The sequence below is a fragment of the Emys orbicularis genome, chromosome 3, assembly GCF_028017835.1.
Source record: "Emys orbicularis isolate rEmyOrb1 chromosome 3, rEmyOrb1.hap1, whole genome shotgun sequence".
NCBI classification, from domain to species: Eukaryota; Metazoa; Chordata; order Testudines; family Emydidae; genus Emys; species Emys orbicularis.
In genome coordinates, this window is record NC_088685.1 from 126,051,452 (window position 1) to 126,070,990 (window position 19,539).

General features: G+C 38.6%; 1 protein-coding gene across 1 annotated transcript in view; it reads left to right on the forward strand.

Annotated features, from left to right (window-relative positions):
• The window catches only part of PACRG (parkin coregulated), a 464,395-nt gene extending 445,829 nt beyond the window's left edge, over positions 1-18,566 (forward strand). The window contains exon 5 of the mRNA XM_065401832.1: positions 18,406-18,566. Coding sequence (XP_065257904.1) covers positions 18,406-18,566 — 161 coding nt within the window. The remainder of the gene's footprint in view (positions 1-18,405) is intronic.
• Positions 18,567-19,539: the final 973 nt, after the last annotated feature.

Consider the following 19,539-nt stretch of genomic DNA (forward strand, 5'->3'; position numbering starts at 1 on the left):
TTTATATTACAGCTTCTTTGAAACTTAGCATTGACAATCTCAGCATTAGAATACCAGAAATTTACAGAAGCGTAGCTGTTTCTCCTGCTGGATGAGTGATAATTGTTTTTCTGCTCATTTACATCTAAAAGTAATTAAACTATACAAAAAAACTATGTACTGTAGTCTTGGTGCAGTGTGCGCTGTTTGCAAGTTATGCAGAGATTCCGTGAAAACATTACAGTGGAAGCTGTAGTTCATTTGTATTGTCAATTCCTAAAAATTTGCCAGAATGCAATCTTGAAAGAATTAGGTCACACAAAATGTGGCCTAAGGGTTTCTTCTCTCTGTTTTCTTCAGTGGAGCTCTGCAGTTGATGCAATAAAACTGTTCTACATCAATAATTTTTAGAGTTTGTTTCCTGAAAATGTTATTTGGCTTATGGAAATCAACCAAGTTTTTAGTTCAGTGGGGACATTCCTTGACTTTCATTCTAGATCTGTTTACATAAGTTTAGTGATATTTCAGCACAAATACATGTGTAGTCTAAGCGTTAGCAACATTCTGTTGTTGTAACTATTATAATCTAACTCTTCCTCATATTATGCCACTTAAACCCAGGTATTAGATATCTAGTTTGCAATCTTAAAAATTAGAAAATGTCTAGTGTAGGCCTTGCTTTGCTACTGGAGGGTTATAATCACAATCTACATATAAAATAAGAGCAGCTTAAAAGCTGATTTCCACATCCTACATATAAAATAAGGGTAAGTTAAAAGCTGATTTCCCAGAGATAGCTACTTATCATTCAGTGTTACTTCTTTCTAAACTCTGTGTGGTATCCAATGGTCAAAAATGTGCCTTTTCTGATTATAATAATACTAGACATTTGTGAATTTCTTTTATCCAACATACTGTAAAAGTAAGAAAGAATGAGGGTGTAGTCATTCCTCTTGATTCTAATGAGAAGCTGATTAACAGTATTGGGGAGGTGGGGGTTAAATTCCACTCTCATTTACACAATAAATAGTGCTCTAAAGGGGGAGGGATAGCTCAGTGGTTTGAGCATTGGCCTGCTAAACCCAGGGTTGTGAGTTCAATCCTTGAGGGGGCCACTTAGGGATCTAGGGCAAAATCAGTACTTGGTCCTGCTAGTGAAGGCAGGGGGCTGGACTCGATGACCTTTCAAGGTTCCTTCCAGTTCTAGGAGATAGGATATCTCCATTAATTAAAAAAAATCCCCCCTCACTCTTCTCTTCTGCAGACTAAATAACCCCAGTTCCCTCAGCCTCTCCTCGTAAGTCATGTGCTCCAGCCCCCTCATTGTTTTCATTACCCTCTCCTGGACTCTCTCCAATTTGTCCACATCCCTTCTGTAGTGGGGGGACCAAAACTGAACACAATACTCCAGGTGTGGCCTCACCAGTGCCGAATAGAGGGGAATAATCACTTCCCTCGATCTGCTGGCAATGCTCCTACTATTACAGCCCAATATGCCGTTGGCCTTCTTGGCAACAAGGGAACACTGCTGACTCATATCCAGCTTCTCGTCTGCTGTAATCCCCAGGTCCTTTTCTGCAGAACTGCCTTTAGCAAGTCGGTCCCCAGCCTGTAGCGGTGCATGGGATTCCTCCTTCCTAAGTGCAGGACTCTGCACTTGTCCTTGTTGAACCTCATCAGATTTCTTTTGGCCCAATCCTCCAATTTGTCTAGGTCACTCTGGACCCTATCCCTACCCTCCAGCATATCTACCTGCCCCCGATCTTAGTGTCATCTGCGAACTTGCTGAGAGTGCAATTCATCCCATCATCCAGATCATTAATGAAGATGTTGAACAAAACCGGCCCCGGGACTGACCCCCGGGGCACTCCGCTTGATACCGGCTGCCAACTAGACATCGAGCCGTTGATCACTACCCGTTGAGTCCGACAATCTAGCCAGCTTTCTATCCACCTTATAGTCCATTAATCCAATCCATACTTCTTTAACTTGCTGGCAAGAATACTGTGGGAGACAGTATCAAAAGCTTTGCTAAAGTCAAGATATATCACATCCATCGCTTTCCCCATATCTCATCATAGAAGGCAATCAGGTTGGTCAGGCACAACTTGCCCTTGGTGAATCCATGTTGACTGTTCCTGATCACCTTCCTCTCCTCCAAGTGCTTCAAAATGGATTCCTTGAGGACCTGCTACATGATTTTGCTGGGGACTGAAGTGAGGCTGACCGGTCTGTAGTTCCCTGGGTTCTCTTTCTTCCCTTTTTTAAATATGAGCACTATATTTGCCTTTTTCCAATCATCCGGGACCTCCCCCAATCGCCATGAATTTTCAAAGATAATGGCCAATGGCTCTGCAATCACATCAACCAACTTCCTCAGCACCCTTGGATGCATTAGATCTGGACCCATGGACTTGTGCATGTCCAGCTTTTCTAAATAGTCATTAACCTGCTCTTTCTCCACTGAGGGCTGCTCACCTCCTCCCCATACTGTGTTGCCCAGTGCAGCAGTCTGGGAGATGACCTTGTCTGTGAAGATCGAGGCAAAAAAAGCCTTGAGTACTTCAGCTTTTTCCACATCATGTGTCACTAGGTTGCCTCCCCCATTCAGTAAGGGTCCCACACTTTCCCTGACCTTCTTCTTGTTGCTAACATACCTGTAGAAACCCTTCTTGTTACCCTTCACAGCCCTTGCTAGCTGCAACTCCAATTGTGCCCTGGCCTTCCTGATTACATCCCTGCATGCTCTAGCAATATTTTTATACTCCTCCCTAGTCATCTGTCCAAATTTCCACTTCTTGTAAGCTTCCTTTTTGAGTTTAAGCTCACCAAAGATTTCACTGTTAAGCCAAGCTGGTCGCCTGCTATATTTGCTATTCTTTCTGCACATCGGGATGGTTTGTTCCTGCGCCCTCAATAGGGCTTCTTTAAAATACAGCCAGTTCTCCTGGACTCCTTTCCCCCTCATATTAGCCTCCCAGGGGATCCTGCCCATCAGTTCCCTATGGGAGTCAGTCTGCTTTTCTGAAGTTCAGGGTCCGTATTTTGCTACTCTCCTTTCTTCCTTTTGTGAGGATCCTGAACTCCACCATCTCATAGTCACTGCTGCCTAGTTTGCCACCCACTTCAACTTCCCCTACCAAATCTTATATGTGATTGCCTTACAGATCTATTTAATTAGGATATTATGAGAAATAAGATAAACACACTCCGGCCCTGATTTTGCAACCTCTTACATATGTGTGTAAGAGGTTGCAAAATCAGGAAGTATATCTGGTTTTTTTGTGTGTAGTGTGAGCTTTATATTATTGAGCAACTTGGATTCATTTTTGTAAAGCTGAATTTGCAGAATGTTGCTGAGCTTTGCTTTCTGGGGCTTCTAAACATAGTTAAATGTTCTCTCATCATTCGCTCCCTCTCTCCGCCTTGTCATTGAGAGGTTTTTTTTAGCATATTACAAAGTGAGGATGTTATAGACAAGGGGAAAAGCTGGGTTATATTTGTTGTTCATTTTCCCTCATGATCACTCTCTCTATTTTTTCTTTATATATTTTAAAGGATCTTCTTGTGATTATGTCTTTACTCACACTGGAAGCTCTTTGGAGCAGGGATCATCTTTTTGTTATCTCTGTACAATGCCTAGCACAGTGGGGCACTTATCCCTGTTTGGGGCCTTTACATGTTACTCCAGTACAAACAATTTAGAAGAACTATAAGAAGTTCTGCAGGAGTTTTGTCACTTTTATGCTGCTGACTTTGTATAGAAATAAAAACAGCTGTGATTAAATAAAAATAGAAGTAGAACTACCACACTGATAATTTAAGGCAAAACATTTCAGATTTGGGGATCTAAAGGTAGATATATTTAGATACCTAAGTAAGCAGCCTCATTTGCAGAGGTGCTGAGCATCTGCAGCTTTCATTTCATGAGTTGGGGGGGGGAGGCTCAGGAAATGTTTATATCAGCCCACTTATTTAGCTGTCTACAAATTTAGTTAGGGCTTAACTTTAGGCACCCACGTTTGAAAATTTTGGCTTAAATTGACAACATAACAAAAGGGCTTCTCTTCCAGTTCATTATTAACTTTGACTTTTTATTCTAAAAAAATGGATGGAAATGTTTTAATTTTGCCAACATAAGATGAGGTCTTTTCTGGTTTTGTTTCATTTTTGCTGTTTGTTATTGTTTCCGGTAGCACTCACAATGTACTAGTTGCTGTACAAACACAAAAGAAGGCACAGCCTCTCCCTGAGGGAGCTTACATTCTAAAACAAGAGGCTAGCGATGGAAGGTAGGGGGGAAGGAAACACCAAACACATCAGATAGCAATTTGCCATGTCCTCATAATCAAAGTTTTTAATACAGCCTTCCCTATAGATAAAGATTTTTAGATAATCCCAAATTAGTTATTTTAGGCATCACATTAAATGTGGGTCTGAAGAAGGAATTGCAAGTATAGGAGGGTGTCATTTTTAAAACTAACAAATTGCTCAAAAAAAGTGCTGGATTTACAACACTAGAAAACAAAGCTTTAGGTTTAGCCACAAAACAGGCAGCTGCAATGCAGACTTCCCTATATGGCTTGCCACTGTACATCAGTCCTGGTCTGGAAGGACTCACCCCATTCCTTGGCCTCATAGCTGAGACTACCCACAAGGGTAGCGTGACCAGATAACAAGTGTGAACAGTCGGAAGGGGGGAGAGGGGTTGGAGGGAGGGAAATAGGCGTCTGTATAAGACAAAGCAGGACTGTCCCTATAAAATCGGGACATCTGGTCACCCTACACAAGGGAGCCAGCCAGACTGTGATCGTGGCCCATAAATGCTTCACAGTCCTTCTGCATTGAGCCAGGGGTGCAAAGGATAAATTGCAAATCTTGTAAAAAATCGTGTGTTTTCAGTGCCTGCAGAATACCTATTTTAATTTACACAATGTGCCTATCAAAAGTTATAGGCACATATAAAATAAAAACTAAACCACATTTTACAAGACAAAGTTAAATCGACACAATGTTTACTGATCGCCCTCAGCCCAGAAACACAGTTGCCAAGGTTAGTAGAGCTCCTTGACTGACATTTTTTAATTAGAATTATAATGGAAACTCTGTTCCAAATATATATGGCAAGACTATCATTGTACCGCTGTGTATGTGTAAATCAGAACCTTCAAGAAATGCCTGTAACAAAGCTCAGTAACCCCGTGACCATATGACTACATCTTTTGGCTTCTCATCTTCCTATTTTCCCTCATTGTTTGTTGCTTGCCACTTCCTCTGTCATGTCTGCATGTCTACATTTATACTGTAAATGTTTTGGTAAAAGGACTGTCTATTTTATTGGTCAGTAAAGAAGCTAGCACCTTTTATATATAATTATTATTATTCAGGAAGCAGCCTCCATAAATCAGCATTCAGTGACCCAGCCTTTTGGTGATATATGGAGAATTATTTGCAGTTGCTCATCATGTTAACGGGACTTGAGAGAAGCTAGTACAGTGTATCCCTCCCTCTTTAAAATGACTTTCAAAGATTTTCTTCAAAGGCCTCCATGCTACATTAGCTACTGTGGCCCACTATTCTGCAAATCCTCAACAATATTTTCTGAAGTTGTGCTTTCTATTAATCACTCCAGAGCCACTGTTTCCAGGGGCACCAATTCAGCACTGCATCCACAGAGTTGGGACACAGGCCTTTAAACGCAAGGCTTCCCTTATCATAAAACAAGCTATAAGATGAAACAGCCATCTGTGGAGAGAGACAGAGAGGGCATTTTGTGAGGTGTCACTTTTCCATCTCTTCCCAGGAGGTTGACTGTACCCAAAGTGAAGAAGTGAAGAATAAGTGTAAGAGGATCTTTCTTTTAAAAGCTCTCCCACTTGGATGCTTGTCATTTTCCTCTTCCAAGTCATCTTTTAAACTAGACCGAGATACCACATATTTACAAAAACCAACTGTTCATGGAAATGATTGTTTGATTGGTTCTAATGTAAAACTAAATACAGTGCAAGCATATGTATGCTCAGGAGGCATGTTTTTAGTCACCAAAGTAGATTTTCTTCACAGCGTTTTACTTTAATTCTTCCTTATAACATAAGAAAATGTAAACTGACAAATATTCAACCAGACAGTACACTACAATGCCAGTTAACTGTTTTCCTGGCTGTTTGTAAGAAATCTCTAGACTAGTCAAGTTGACCTGGAGCATCCAGCAATATCTCTCTCTTTCTCCCTTGTCTCCCCCACCTGTGCACATATGTATAAATTAATCTTCAGCTTCAGTCAACAGATTCAAGGTTCTCTGAGGATCAGAGGTGGCAGGCATAGAAGCTGAGAACAATGAATCAGAGGTTAAATTTGTAAAGACAAATTTAATAAACTTGTAGTAGTATTTATAGAGAACATAAAGGGGTCATATTCTGTGTGGATGTGCTGAGGGTTGCATAGAGAGCCTCTGACCCCATGTCCCTTGACCCTAGCACAGTAGTATGTCAGGATACATGGCTAGAACTCAAGAAAACATGAGGTGGGCGACTTCCCTTCTATGCTAATTGGCCTCTCCCCATACTCCCAAGGAGACATAGTTTAGACACCCAGACTACGCGTCATATGCTAGTTGGGAGTTCATACTGGTCCCTTTTAATAGGGTGACCAGATGTCCCGTTTTTATAGGGACAGTCCCATTTTTGGGGACTTTTTCTTATATCGGCTCCTATTACCCCCCACCTCCTGTCCCGTTTTTTCACAGTTGCTATCTGGTCACCCTACCTTTTAAGGACTGGCAGTATGTAGCCCACCAAGCTCTCCCCAGCATCCACACTAAGGCCTGGTCTACACTGGGGGAGGGGGGGAAATCGATCTAAGTTACGCAACTTCAGCTATGTGAATAACGTAGCTGAAGTCGACGTACTTAGATCTACTTACCGTGGTGTCTTCATTGTGGTAGGTAGATTGCTGGCGCTCCCCCATCGACTCCGCCTAAGCTTCTTGCTCCGGTAGAGTACTGGAGTCGACGGGAGAGCGCTCGGTGGTCAATTTATCGCGTCTTCACTAGATGCGATAAATCGACCCCCGCTGGATCGATTGCTCCAGAGGTAAGTGTAGACATGCCCTAAGTCATTCTGCCCCGCTTCCGGAGGATGGCTCTGATAACCACTACACAGCTAGTACTACTTCACTTCCTGCCTTCCCAGAACATCTGCAGCAGGTAAAGAGAGAAGGTAAACTGAGAAGCAAAGTTCACATCCAGATTTGATTTTTCCCAAGTTTGGGGCTGTTCCGATCCAGAGTTTGGTTTTAGGTCAGCCTTTAGACAAAAATAAATATACAATAAATATATTAAGTACAAGAGTGCCAGGAATATTTCACTTCTAAGTCACTGGGTCAGGTTTTGCTTGCCGTTGCAACCATGCAACTCCCTAGACTTCAGTAAAGTACTATAGATCTAAAGGAAGAGAGAATTTGCCCCGCTGTGTGTCTCATATGCCCTCTTCAAAAGAAAAGCAGTGGAGTTTTTCTTTGGTGTACGTTACATTCATTGGATGTGGAAAACAAATATGACTATAGGGGACAATATGCTTGTGGATTATTCCAGTTCTACAAATGTAAAAATTGTCTCAAATAGTAGTACTAGACATTTTTTAATATACTTGCCAACAACAGAATAACAGCATAGATACAGTAAAGCAAACTTCCTTCTTTATTCCCTCTCCTGTAAATATATTTTACTATTGCTTTTTACAAAAATACTGTTTTAAATGGGGAGGGAGATAATGAGATATCATTTTTGAAAGAACAATACTATTATCTTAAAATAATGAACAAAAAGAATAATACAATAGTTAACAAAATAAATAGGAAAATTATGCTTGCTTATATGAAAACATTTTTCCTCTTAAAACATTGGAAAGTGTATTAACAATAACAATCTCTCAGAAAAAAATGTTAGCAATTTCTGATTTTATGGTTTTATGTAAACCAGTTTTATTTATTTATATATTTATTTATCAGATTATACACCATTGCATTAGAGTTTTGGAAACATTAAGTGTCTTAATAACATTACATTGTAGTCCCTATGGAAAAATTTTAGGAGCACAGTTTTGAAAACACATTGTACAAAGTATCATGCCATCACAAAAATGACAAAATAAGAGATGATTTTATATTAAGTAGCAAATGAACTAATCACAAAAAGGCTTGCATAAGTATCCAGAGAAAAACATTTTCTCTGTGTTGCCACATTGTATGTCTAATTCTGCTCTCTTTGGTCCAAATCTAGAGCCCAGTGCCTGACCTAAGTGGCAGTACCAACCACTTGATAGATTGGGGGCGGGGGGGGGGGAGGGATGGAATCCTACATAAGGGACATATTCTATTCTCTATCTTTGTACAAAACTCCCATTGTTATGAATGGTAGCTCTGTTGTTGCTTGAGGTTATTATGTGATTATGTCCTAGATATGTAGAGCTGGCCCAGAGACCATAATGAACATGTCATTTGGTCTTCTCCACAGAATGATGGGATATCCCTGCTTCTAAAGTTTAATTTCTAGTGCCATTACCAACAGCCACAATCTAGTTCTCAGCTTTTCAGACTCAGAGAGGTTCTTATTGGTAGTTCCAAAGTGGCAGACAGTTCCAGAGCTGGTACTCCCATGACAGACCACCTATCTCAGCTCCAGCAGCAACTTTGATTAGCAGCTGGGTAGAGTGGATTTACTTCACATTATGGTAGTAGCCCCACACATAACTGCTCACTATGGAATACAAGCATATCACTATTTAGCAAGATTACATATCAAGGTGCAGGAGAAGTCAATTTCTTACAAACTCAGGGACTGACTTTATTTATTTATTTATTTATTTATTTTGCATCTATAGCTTTTTTCCTAGAAGAGAGATTCATGGACATGAAGACAATAATAGTACTGCAATCCCAAGAATCAATTAATCATGCTAGGTCTCATGCTTTCCTGCATATACATGTGGTATCTTTTAGGAAAATCTTCTATCACAACTATATTGGAAGAGGTTCTTCTTGGCAGATCCCAGTTCTATACACAATGAATTTCACCAGTCATAGAATATAAATGTAATACAACCAAGATTTATTACTTCCCTTTGTGTCTGTTGGGGAATGTTCTCCATACTACCTCTCTCAGAAAGTTACATTGTTAGTGGCTAATAAATCAGTGTGAAGGGTGAATGAGTGAGATTCAGGTATTCATTCCAAATCCACCTTTCACAATCTTCCTCAAGAACAAGGCGATGCTGCACTCCCACTCCACATCTCTCCCCAAAGAGTCGTCACAATTTCACCTTAACCAGTGTGTTAACCTCATCTTGTTTCCAAAAATCTCATGACTTGCCTGAGGAAGCAATATTGCACTAACTGAACATTTAGTGAACTCTGACCTGCCTGGGTAGGGCAAAGCCTTTTCAGAGATCTCCTTTGATTTATTCATTGCTTTTGTGGGGAAGTCTGAAGGGAAAACCATTTCTAACTAGAGCATATTCTGAATTCAGACCCACTAGAACCATACATAGGTCCATAACCAGATATCCTCAGAGTTTATTCTATGAGAAGAAAGTCATCTTCTACAGCATGTTTAAAAGCCTGCCCGTTTCTGTAAGGCTGCTATGAGGAGCTCAACTCTCAGTTTTAGTCAACATTATTCTGTCAGTACTGGTGCTAAAACAGATGCTCATTTGGAGAGTTCAGTCTTTATTGAACTAAGTGCTCTCTGTCTTCCACCTGGGTCTGTTACAGCTGGTAAGTCCCAAATGAGTGGGGACATCATCTCAAAGAAGAAATGAAGGTAACTCATCTATAACTGGAGTTCTGAGTGTTTCTTCCTTTGCTTCTCCCCAGCTACTCACCTTCCTGCAAGTTCAGAGAGACTTTTGCAAAGCAGAAATAACTGGGGAGGGGCCAGTTTGAAACAAGGATTCTTATAGCCTCAGTCAAAACATTTGGTTCTGGATAAGGTATGTATGTGCTGCCCATGGCGTTACAGCTTTCAAAAGGTTTCAGCATTCACAGTACAAAAATGGTGCATCTGCAGAGACAGTTTACTCAGAGAAGGCTAATGACAAGTGAATAACCTTCCTTCCATCTTTTAGCTGCATCACATCTTCCATTGTAAATAAAGACTGCAGCATTATGTGTCAGTTTATTGTAAAGTTTGGCTTACTGCCAATAATGTAAAACATATACATACTTCATTTTGTTTGAAAAGCTGCCACCAATTCAAATGGAAGCTTTCTCTGCTGAAAAATGCATGTTTATTAACTGGCTTTTGGTGAGCATTCATTTATTGTGACTCTCATACTGTTGTTCATAAAAGGAATGCAAATTCAACCCTTGGGTGGGTCGTACACTTCTAACCTTCATGTACATTGGTTCAGGTGACAAAGTTTGCCTAGTTCTGTTTAAAAGAGATATCAGTATAAAGAATGAAATATTTTTTGCTTTAGAGGTCAGGGTTAAGGTTATTGCTATGGATTTTTAAGAAGCTCATATTGCAACTGTCTGCACTGTATACCTAGCTTGAGAATAAATAAGCACACTTAAGTTTCCTGAGCTGCCAGTCCTCTAATCGTCATAAGTACTAGTGTTCAATACTAGTTGTGTACATACACAAAATACCTCTTGGAGAATCTGCACATCCCTCCACACTCATCTCCTTCTCTATCTTTAAGCACCCTCCACTGTCCTAAAGTTTCCATTTAAGTCCACTGCTTTAGGGAACAGTAAAAAAGGGATAAACAGGCAATTTTAGGCACACTTACCAGTTTCTTCCTTTTTGTCACAGGACTCAGACTAATGCTCATGGAACAATTTATTTCTTTAACTTCTTTTTCTATGGTTACATTATAATGACAATACTGGGCCCACTTCTGCAGTCAGTGAAATTCCAAATCTCTCACTGAAGTCAGAGGCTTTTAATCGTGCAAGTTATGCAGGATTGGGCCCTTGAACTTTACATTCATTTTTGTAAAGAAGATTAAACATATTCCATAACAGATGGTGACAGGTAGACAAACATAGCCTAACGTTCTATTAATACTAAGTCATGAATTACTGAACTTTCCATTCATAGTGTCCTGGGACCCTGCTCCTTTCAGCATTTTGCATACATGAACAAAAGCTTTCCTAAAGGAGGGACATAGTATGGGGCATCTTTATTTTATGTATGAACTAATGTGGTTTTATTAAATATGGATTATTGTGTGATTATGGTTTATAATAAAAATCAATGATCCTTAAAATATTTTGGACTTTCTGCTTTGTCGTTTCATGTTACTTTATAAAATAAATAATGCTTATTCCATGTCTATGTATGTTTATACATTGTTTTCATGAATTTTGCATTAATTGAGCTCCAATTGGAACAGAAGTTAGCATCAAATAATATGCAAATGTATTTTCAGCTCATGGCTAGCAAACCCACTCCCACTTTGCACACACAAACACTTTTTTTCTACAAACAAAAGATACTTTGTACAAGCTCAGTTGTATCCAAAATAATTGGGAAAACATCTGATCTGCCCAAATGGTGCAACCTTTTTTGCACTTTAAGCACGATTTGTGACCTAATTTATTATTTTGCAACAGTAAACAGTGCATCAAGGCCACTGAGGTTTCTGCTTCATGCTTCTGTCCCCTGTCGTGCATGCTGTTTATCTAAGATTATTTAACACTGCTTTGTTATGATATTGATCACTAGTACAAACATGGGCAGACTTCAAAGTTAACGTTTGTTAGAGAAATGTAAGTACTTAAAAAGATAAATAATTTTAGAAATATCTTTTTCCCCTTTATTGGTTGACTATGTTTGCTAATAACATTTGTCAGAAAATCTGTGATTTGGTTTTCATTTTAGTGTCTCAATAAAAAAAAAAAAAAGCTGGACTTAGAATGGATTGCATCTGATGTTGCTAATGTTTCCTGGAAATGGAAACCTGTGATAACAGCTGCTATCTTGGCTCATTTTCAAAAAAAAATGTTTTTTACAGCAGCAATTTACAAGTAGTTAAAGCTATTTCCAATAGGCTTGCATCTTTACTAAAAACGTAAGTCAGTCAAATGTTTCCTTTCCAATCAGATTACTTCTTCCATTCTTTCACCAAGTCATTGACTATCAGAATTGTTTTTAGCTAAACAATACATTTATTCTAAACATAAATGTTAATTTATGAAGTAAACTAAAATTTAGCCACGTATGTAAGACAACACAAAATATAGGTTATTTCTATTGTTAAAGCAAAAAAACCAGGGTAAGAATTAAGAAAGTATCAGCAGATACAATACCTAAAGAGACCATATCAAGTAAATTTAGACCCAAAATAAAGGTTTTGTTAAAATACATTTTAGAGGAATAGAAAATGTTTCCATGGGTATGTATGTTTTGGTGTTTGTTTAATTGCAAACATATCTGGTTTCTCCTTAGATTTAAACTTTCCCTTGCAGTGTTTGTAACTAAACACTGTAGCATTGTAGAAGATAAATGATCGGCCTCAATGGTGAAAATTAGGCAACCAAGTTTTGCCTTTGGATATGCAACTAAAGCTCCTGGTGAAGTCAGTGGGAGCTCTGTGCATATTCAAGGGTAGAATTTGGCCCCATAGCTTTGCAAAATACTTTCAGCTTGAATAATTAAAAGGTGTTTTTAATACAAGAAAAGCAGAATGTTAAAAAAATTAACATGTTGGTGTCCCTTTTTATGGTCTCAGCAAAATAATGATAAAGACAATCATACTTTTTTTTTTTTAAACTTTACAGCTAAAATTTGTGCCTGATCATTTGGTATATGCAGTCGCTTTCAAAATTACTCAGTTTATGTAGTGGAAACTATTGTTAGTATGCTAAAGGAATTGTTTATTTCTGTCATGCGCAAATATAGATTTTATTTATTTGGTGTATGCAATTCAGTCAAGCCAAGCCACAGTGTTCCTATCAACGATGTTCAAGGCATGAAAACCTCCAGGAAGTTGAGTCATTTTGCAGTCCTCAATAATAGGTGTCATGGTTTGTGACTGCCCACGCTGACATAGTGGACTGTTGCTAAAATGCCACCGAAATTCTGCTGCAGCACAAATTCCATGTCCGCTGCGAAACCGGTTCAGCAGGCTCCATTGCCTTTGCAGTAAATCAAACCCAGGTTTGACAATGAGTGGGGGTCCGAGACAAGATAATTATTTCTCTCTTTCTCTGAGGACCATGAAGCTCGCCACACATCCTCTACTGTAAATCCTTCACTCAGTAAAACTTATCCACAATGGACGATGTGAGGGCAGATGACCATGTGGTGGATTAAACAAGTCTTTAGTTAATGGTAGCTGTGACATATCACGCAATTTCATCACGAGCTTTGCTACGTTTTCCTCTCTGCGAACACTGGGTGGAGCAATATTGCAGTATATTGAATAGAGATAATACTTCTTGAAATGAGGTTCCTAAGGCATATTAAATGGACTGTATCCAGCTACACAATGATGATGATTTAAAACAGTCCAGGCCACAAGGTGAAGCAAAGGAGTAGTTTAGAATTGCACCCTCTTCATCGCATTTGAGATGGCAATAAGGATTGACACCAACTGGTAAAGGGAAGTAGAGTTTTGGCAAAAGGATGCAAAATTCACTTCCTTGTGCCTCCGTTTCTTCAAATGAAAAAAGGGAAGCATGATACTTACCCTCCATAGTAAAGTGCATGGAGATCTATGAATGAAAACCGATACCTAAGAGCTATGTATTATTGTTATTATTTACTATTGATTATTATTGTTATAATATATTATTTAATATATTATATATTATATAATAATGTATATAGAGCTATGTATTATTGATATTATTTACTATTGATTTGTTCAAAAATGTCTGCTGGAATCAGAATATCCCAGAATACACATTTTAAATCTTTTTTTTGTGCATTAGAAATGAAATAGTTGAATGGTCTTTGACTACAGTCTCACATCTTTGTTATAAAAAAAAATGTTTAAGCTCAGAGTAAAGGGCCTGCTTCAAAGTCTCTTCAGCTGTCTGCTTGAATCTCATTCTTTTCAACAAGACCTGAGCAGATTTGAAGAATTTAAAATCTTGGGAAGTTCTAATATTCCAAATGCTATGACTTTTCTACCTTTATGGTTGTACAGCCATTCCAGTTTTAATTCATGTCGTCCATGAAGTAGGACCTTGGAAACAGTCATTGTCAATGGCAAGCTTTAGTACCATTGATTTACATAGAGGCGCTTCAGCACATCCAGCAGATTAAAACACCTTGAATAGAAGGAGACCAGGTCTGCCTAAAAGAGAGCACTAGTAAACTAAAAGAATTTTTAGTACACTTTAAGATTCTAAAGAACTCCCAGAGATAAGAGTAGATCAGATTGAATCTTACAAATTGGTTCCCCTCAGGACATGGCGACTGCCCTCATATACTCAATCCTTAACACTTGAAGAGATTTTTTGCTTTTCCTTCTTTAATATGTCGTGATTTTAATATTTGTATTTGTAATACTAACTCTCCGAAACTTAAAAATGAGCTGAAATTAAATAAACTGGAAAACAAATAATACTTTAGTATCCTGTTTCAGGAAACTAAAGAATAGGATACGAATCATGTTTAGCCTCAAATACATTTTAAAGCAAACTTCACATCCTCCTTTACTCTCCTCCCCAGACCTGTATTGAGGCCTTCAGAGCTCTGTGTTTCCGCTGCTACAGCAGATGGCCTCACTAGCAGGGCTGGCTCCAGGCACCAGCTTGTCAAGCAGGTGCTTGGGGCGGCCGCTCCGGAGAGGGGCGGCACGTCCAGGTATTTGGCGGCAATTCGGCAGATGGTCCCTCACTCCGCCTCGGAGCGAAGGACCTCCTGCCGAATTGCTGCTGCAGATTGCGATCGCAATTGCGATCGTGGCTTTTTTTTTTTTTTTTTTTTTTGGCTGCTTGGGGCGGCCAAAACCCTGGAGCCGGCCCTGCTCACTAGAGCAGTGTAAGGAATGCCACTCCTGCATATCTTTGTTCTAGTGATTTCATCAACTAAAGCAGGTCTTGACAGGTAAAAAGCCTTTCAGTTCACCTTTGAGTATCATATACTGTTGTACAGAGCTTAGGAGGCAGAGAAACTATTTTTTTGATCCAGGAAAGGAATTAAAAAATATTTTCCCAATTCCAGTCCTCTAAACCTGAAATCTTAGTATTCCTTCAATATGCATGTTCTATACAAGTAACAACATTTTCTCTAAGGACAAGCTTTCTTGATCCATGCTGAATCTGCCAGACATTTCGCTTTGACATCATAGTATGACAAATGTGCTTTCTAACATTTCCTTCTTGTTGATTACTGTTGCAAAGGACAGCTTCTTAAAGAGCATGAATCAAATCCATGTTCACACATCGCATATGCAGCATTTCTGTGGCTGACAACATGGGCTCCATATACAAGCCAACAGTGAAATAAAGTTAAACCGGAGAAGGACATACTGAGACTGCTGTAATTCGGTAGCAATTTTTTTCCAAGTACTCATCATTATTATGACTAGATATTTAGCCTGAGGTGTGCTGAGGAAATCAGTCTGGCTCATCCATCTAGTGTTGACAAATGCTGGGGTGGATATTGTCCTGTTAGGTTAATCATTACTTTATTTGTCTGAAAGATTTGCTAATTCCTATAGCTATGTAGGATGGCTATTGTGGTACTTAGCAGATGACTTCAATGCTGCAATAACCTTTTTGGTATAGTCATTTGTAAGCTGTGTCTTGAAATTAGAGTGGACAATGACTGTCTTGAGGATATGAACCTTGCACAGGTTGTGCATGTCTGATGAAATTTTTTTTGTAATGATAGTCTGCACATCACTTCAGCCATCCCTTGCATACTGTTTCCCTTATCATTGCCTAACCCTATCAGGTACCTTTTAATCAAACCTCCAAGCCGTTTAATCTAGGAAATATTTTACACGTCTTGTCCCAGTATTGAATGCTTCGGCAAATTCTTCTGCACAGGAAACAGCTGAGATATACATCCTGCCCCCACCACAACTGAAGTGCATAGTCATCCTCTGGAGACCTAATCCAGATCTCCCACTTTGTGATATATCACTGTTACTTCAATATTATGGCATTTTGAATGGACTTTTTTAAGACATATGAAAGCTGTTTAAGCTCGTTATCAGAGAGAATGTAGGATTAAAAATTACAGATTTTAGCAAACAATTTGAAAATCAATAATTCCTTTACTTATCTGCCAAGACGTAAGTTCAGGGCTTCCCCTGCTGCAGCTAATGAAATCACAAATACCTTCAGGCGCTGTCAGGAATGTTGGCAGTACAGTTCTCTTCATAGATGAAGTGCTACCATCAATCTAAGGCCTTTTTTGTTAGATAAAAGCATATTTAACCAAAACACCATTTGATTTGTAATGCTTCCTTTCTTTCTTTCTTTCTTTCTTTCTTTCTTTCTTTCTTTCTTTCTTTCTTTCTTACCATTGCTGGTTGACAACCCATTTTGTGTAAATTAAAACAATCTGCTGCAATACTAGGTTGCTGTCTTCCACATGATGGTATAGTCCATTATTTCTAACATCATAGCCATTTCCATAGTCGTGGTGTCACAAATGTGTTCTGAAATCACTAATGTAATCAGATAGAGAGAGGTGATTTTTTTTAAAGGGAGCCATCATCATAATATCTTTCAGATGAGAATACCTGTCTTTACATACCATAATTTTATACAACATTTTGCAAATAAATAATGCATAAGAGTTTACAAGGTTGATAAATTGTTATACATATAACTGTAACAGAGTGTTAGCAGTTCTCTAGGATCAAATTTCTACCATTACAATGATTTTTCACATAACCACTGTTCAGCTGATCTCTGCATGTGTACAGGGCTGCAAAATTTTTACCAGTTTCTCTCTGTAAGAACTACAGAAATCCAGAATCCAGATCTAGCTCTAGGAGTCATTTGGGCCCAAATCCAGAAAAACACTTAAGCATGAATGATGCTTAAATTTAAATATGTAAGTAGTCCCATTGAATTAATGTGCTTAAAACTAAGCATGTGGCTAAGTGCTTTTCTGGATTGGGGCCTTGTAGATCTGCACTCTGAAGAACAGGCACTGCAGATACGGCAGCAGTAAAACCTGGCCCACCCTTTTAATGTGCCTTAGTCCTGACCTGAAAGGAACCATTGTCTCTAGCAGTGAGAAGTTGTTTCAGTGTCCTTGATAATTGTATCCTTGGCCTGTCTGCTAAGCCTGTCAACAAAATGGCCAGATAGTATTATTTGAGATGCTGAATTTTATGATGTAGATACTTGTCCACTAATAACTGGAGTGAGCCACTAACTAATTTCCCATGGACCACCAAACAAGCATCAGATAGTAACCACTACCAGTGACTATGTATCCTGGCAGGACTAGAGCCCATTGACAATTCCCTAAGCCATCCAGTGTCCTTAACAAATTATTGTTGATGTACGTTTTGGAGAATATTCATGCTGAAAGAGTCAGATCTTTGGAGATTTTGAAGTGCTGTTTTCTGGTAAATTGTAATACATTTTTCCCCTTTAAATCTCTCTTAAAATCCCTGGGAGCAGAATTATCCATAACTGTTTTGCATTTTTAAAACTTTTGTGCAGCAGTTTACACTGAGCTCTTTGCATTAGCTAATATGCTGTCTGTGCACAAATAAACAACACAGCCAGTTCTCAACCTGCTCCATGTGAAAGAAGGCTGTGACAGTTGTTGTTCTGTCTAAGAGCTAGAATAATTTGTCCTCTTGACATTAACTTAATGTAACACATTTTTCAGGGAGTAGAAGTAGATTGAGTGGTGTGTTGTGCTCCAAATATATCTCTTTGGCCAAGTGACACCCCCTCTTTGAGCTCCACTATCTGAAACACTGTAGGCATCTGGATCTGGTGTTTAGCATGGAACAGTCCCAAAAAAGCATCCCACTAAGGATTTCATATACCACAGCAGACCCTAGCTTTTCAGAGATAAGCATTTATATATCTGGCAATTGAGTTTTGTCCCAACTGTCACTATGAAATGAAGCAGTAATGGTCTTAAGATGTTACTGACTAGCTATGGGACTGTCTCCAGAGACAAAGCCTGTGGATGTTAATAACATTTGTTTTCTATATTTTTAAAATCCAGAATAGCACCTAGATACTAAGATAATGGGCACATTACAAATATATTTTAGACCATATTGACAAGTTCAATGGAAACAGGATGGATGATGAATGGATAGATAGAATTTCATATATTTAAATCCTGCAACATTATATCTCACAGGATAAAGATTGCAGTGAAGTTAGTGTGATTGACCAGCAATTCTATTTAGCTATGTCGTGTTTTCAGAAAGCTACAAGGAAAACTCTAACATAATGTTGTATTTTGTTTTTATTAACCAGTGAATTCAGGAGACGGTATTGACTACAGCCAGCAGAAGCGTGAAAATATTGGAGATTTGATTCAAGAGACACTGGAAGCCTTTGAGCGCTATGGTGGAGAAGACGCTTATATCAACATTAAATACATGGTCCCTACCTATCAATCGTGCTTGTTAAACTAACAGATAGGACAGTTGTGTCAACAGGGATGATTCCATTTGTATTCTCAAAGGCTATAACCAATTCTGTATAATATCGTGTTGTTCATGCTTTCTTCTTCTACAGCTGCTAAAGTAGTGGCTTCTGGACCATTAAACTGCTAGCACTATTGTGAACAAGTCTTTCCAATACATAAATAGTGCCTGTTCCTTAGATTACAATGGTGTACTGTGCTTATTTGTTCTGCGAAAGAATTACTTCTTTATAACAGAGCTGACTGGAGCAGAAGTCAGAGTTAAACCTTCAGTTGTGTAGACAATAAAACTATAATTTTCATACACAATTCAGCAATTGCTGTTCTGTGTCCACTTGCCATGGGGGTGATGTCAGGGGTTGTAACAAGAAGAGTTTATGCTGACTGCTTAATAGGTGTTTGTGATGGAAAAGAAAGTTCAGCAATGCCTCTCCAGCAGCTGAGCAAAATTATGTGCTCTGATATACAATAAAACTGTTGAATGTATATACCAATTACAGTAGGAAACTTTATACAGTCCATTATAAAGCTCTGTGATAAAAATTAATTAATGTTTCTTCCTCACTCATGATATGGGTTTCCAGGTGTTTTCCTTTTTATGTAGTTTGGGTTCTTATTTAGGAAAATATAACATGTGAGAGTAGTTTTAAAAAAAAAATCTCAAATTTATCAGCTGGGGTAAGGTGAATATGTATTATACAATCCCAAAACAAAGTGCTATATTAACCAAACATTGCACAGTTGTTTATATAAAAAGGACACTAGTATTTTTCATAGCTCTTAACATCTTTTTTTAATTGTTTATAGTTTATAATTGTAAGTTTCCTCACTAAATAAGTTGTTGTCACCCTTGCATCCCCGTAGCAGGTTGTTTTCATAGCCTTGCATGTAATGAGGCTCTTGGAATTGATTTTATTAATTTAAATACATAGATATAAAGTACATCAATAAAGAATTACATG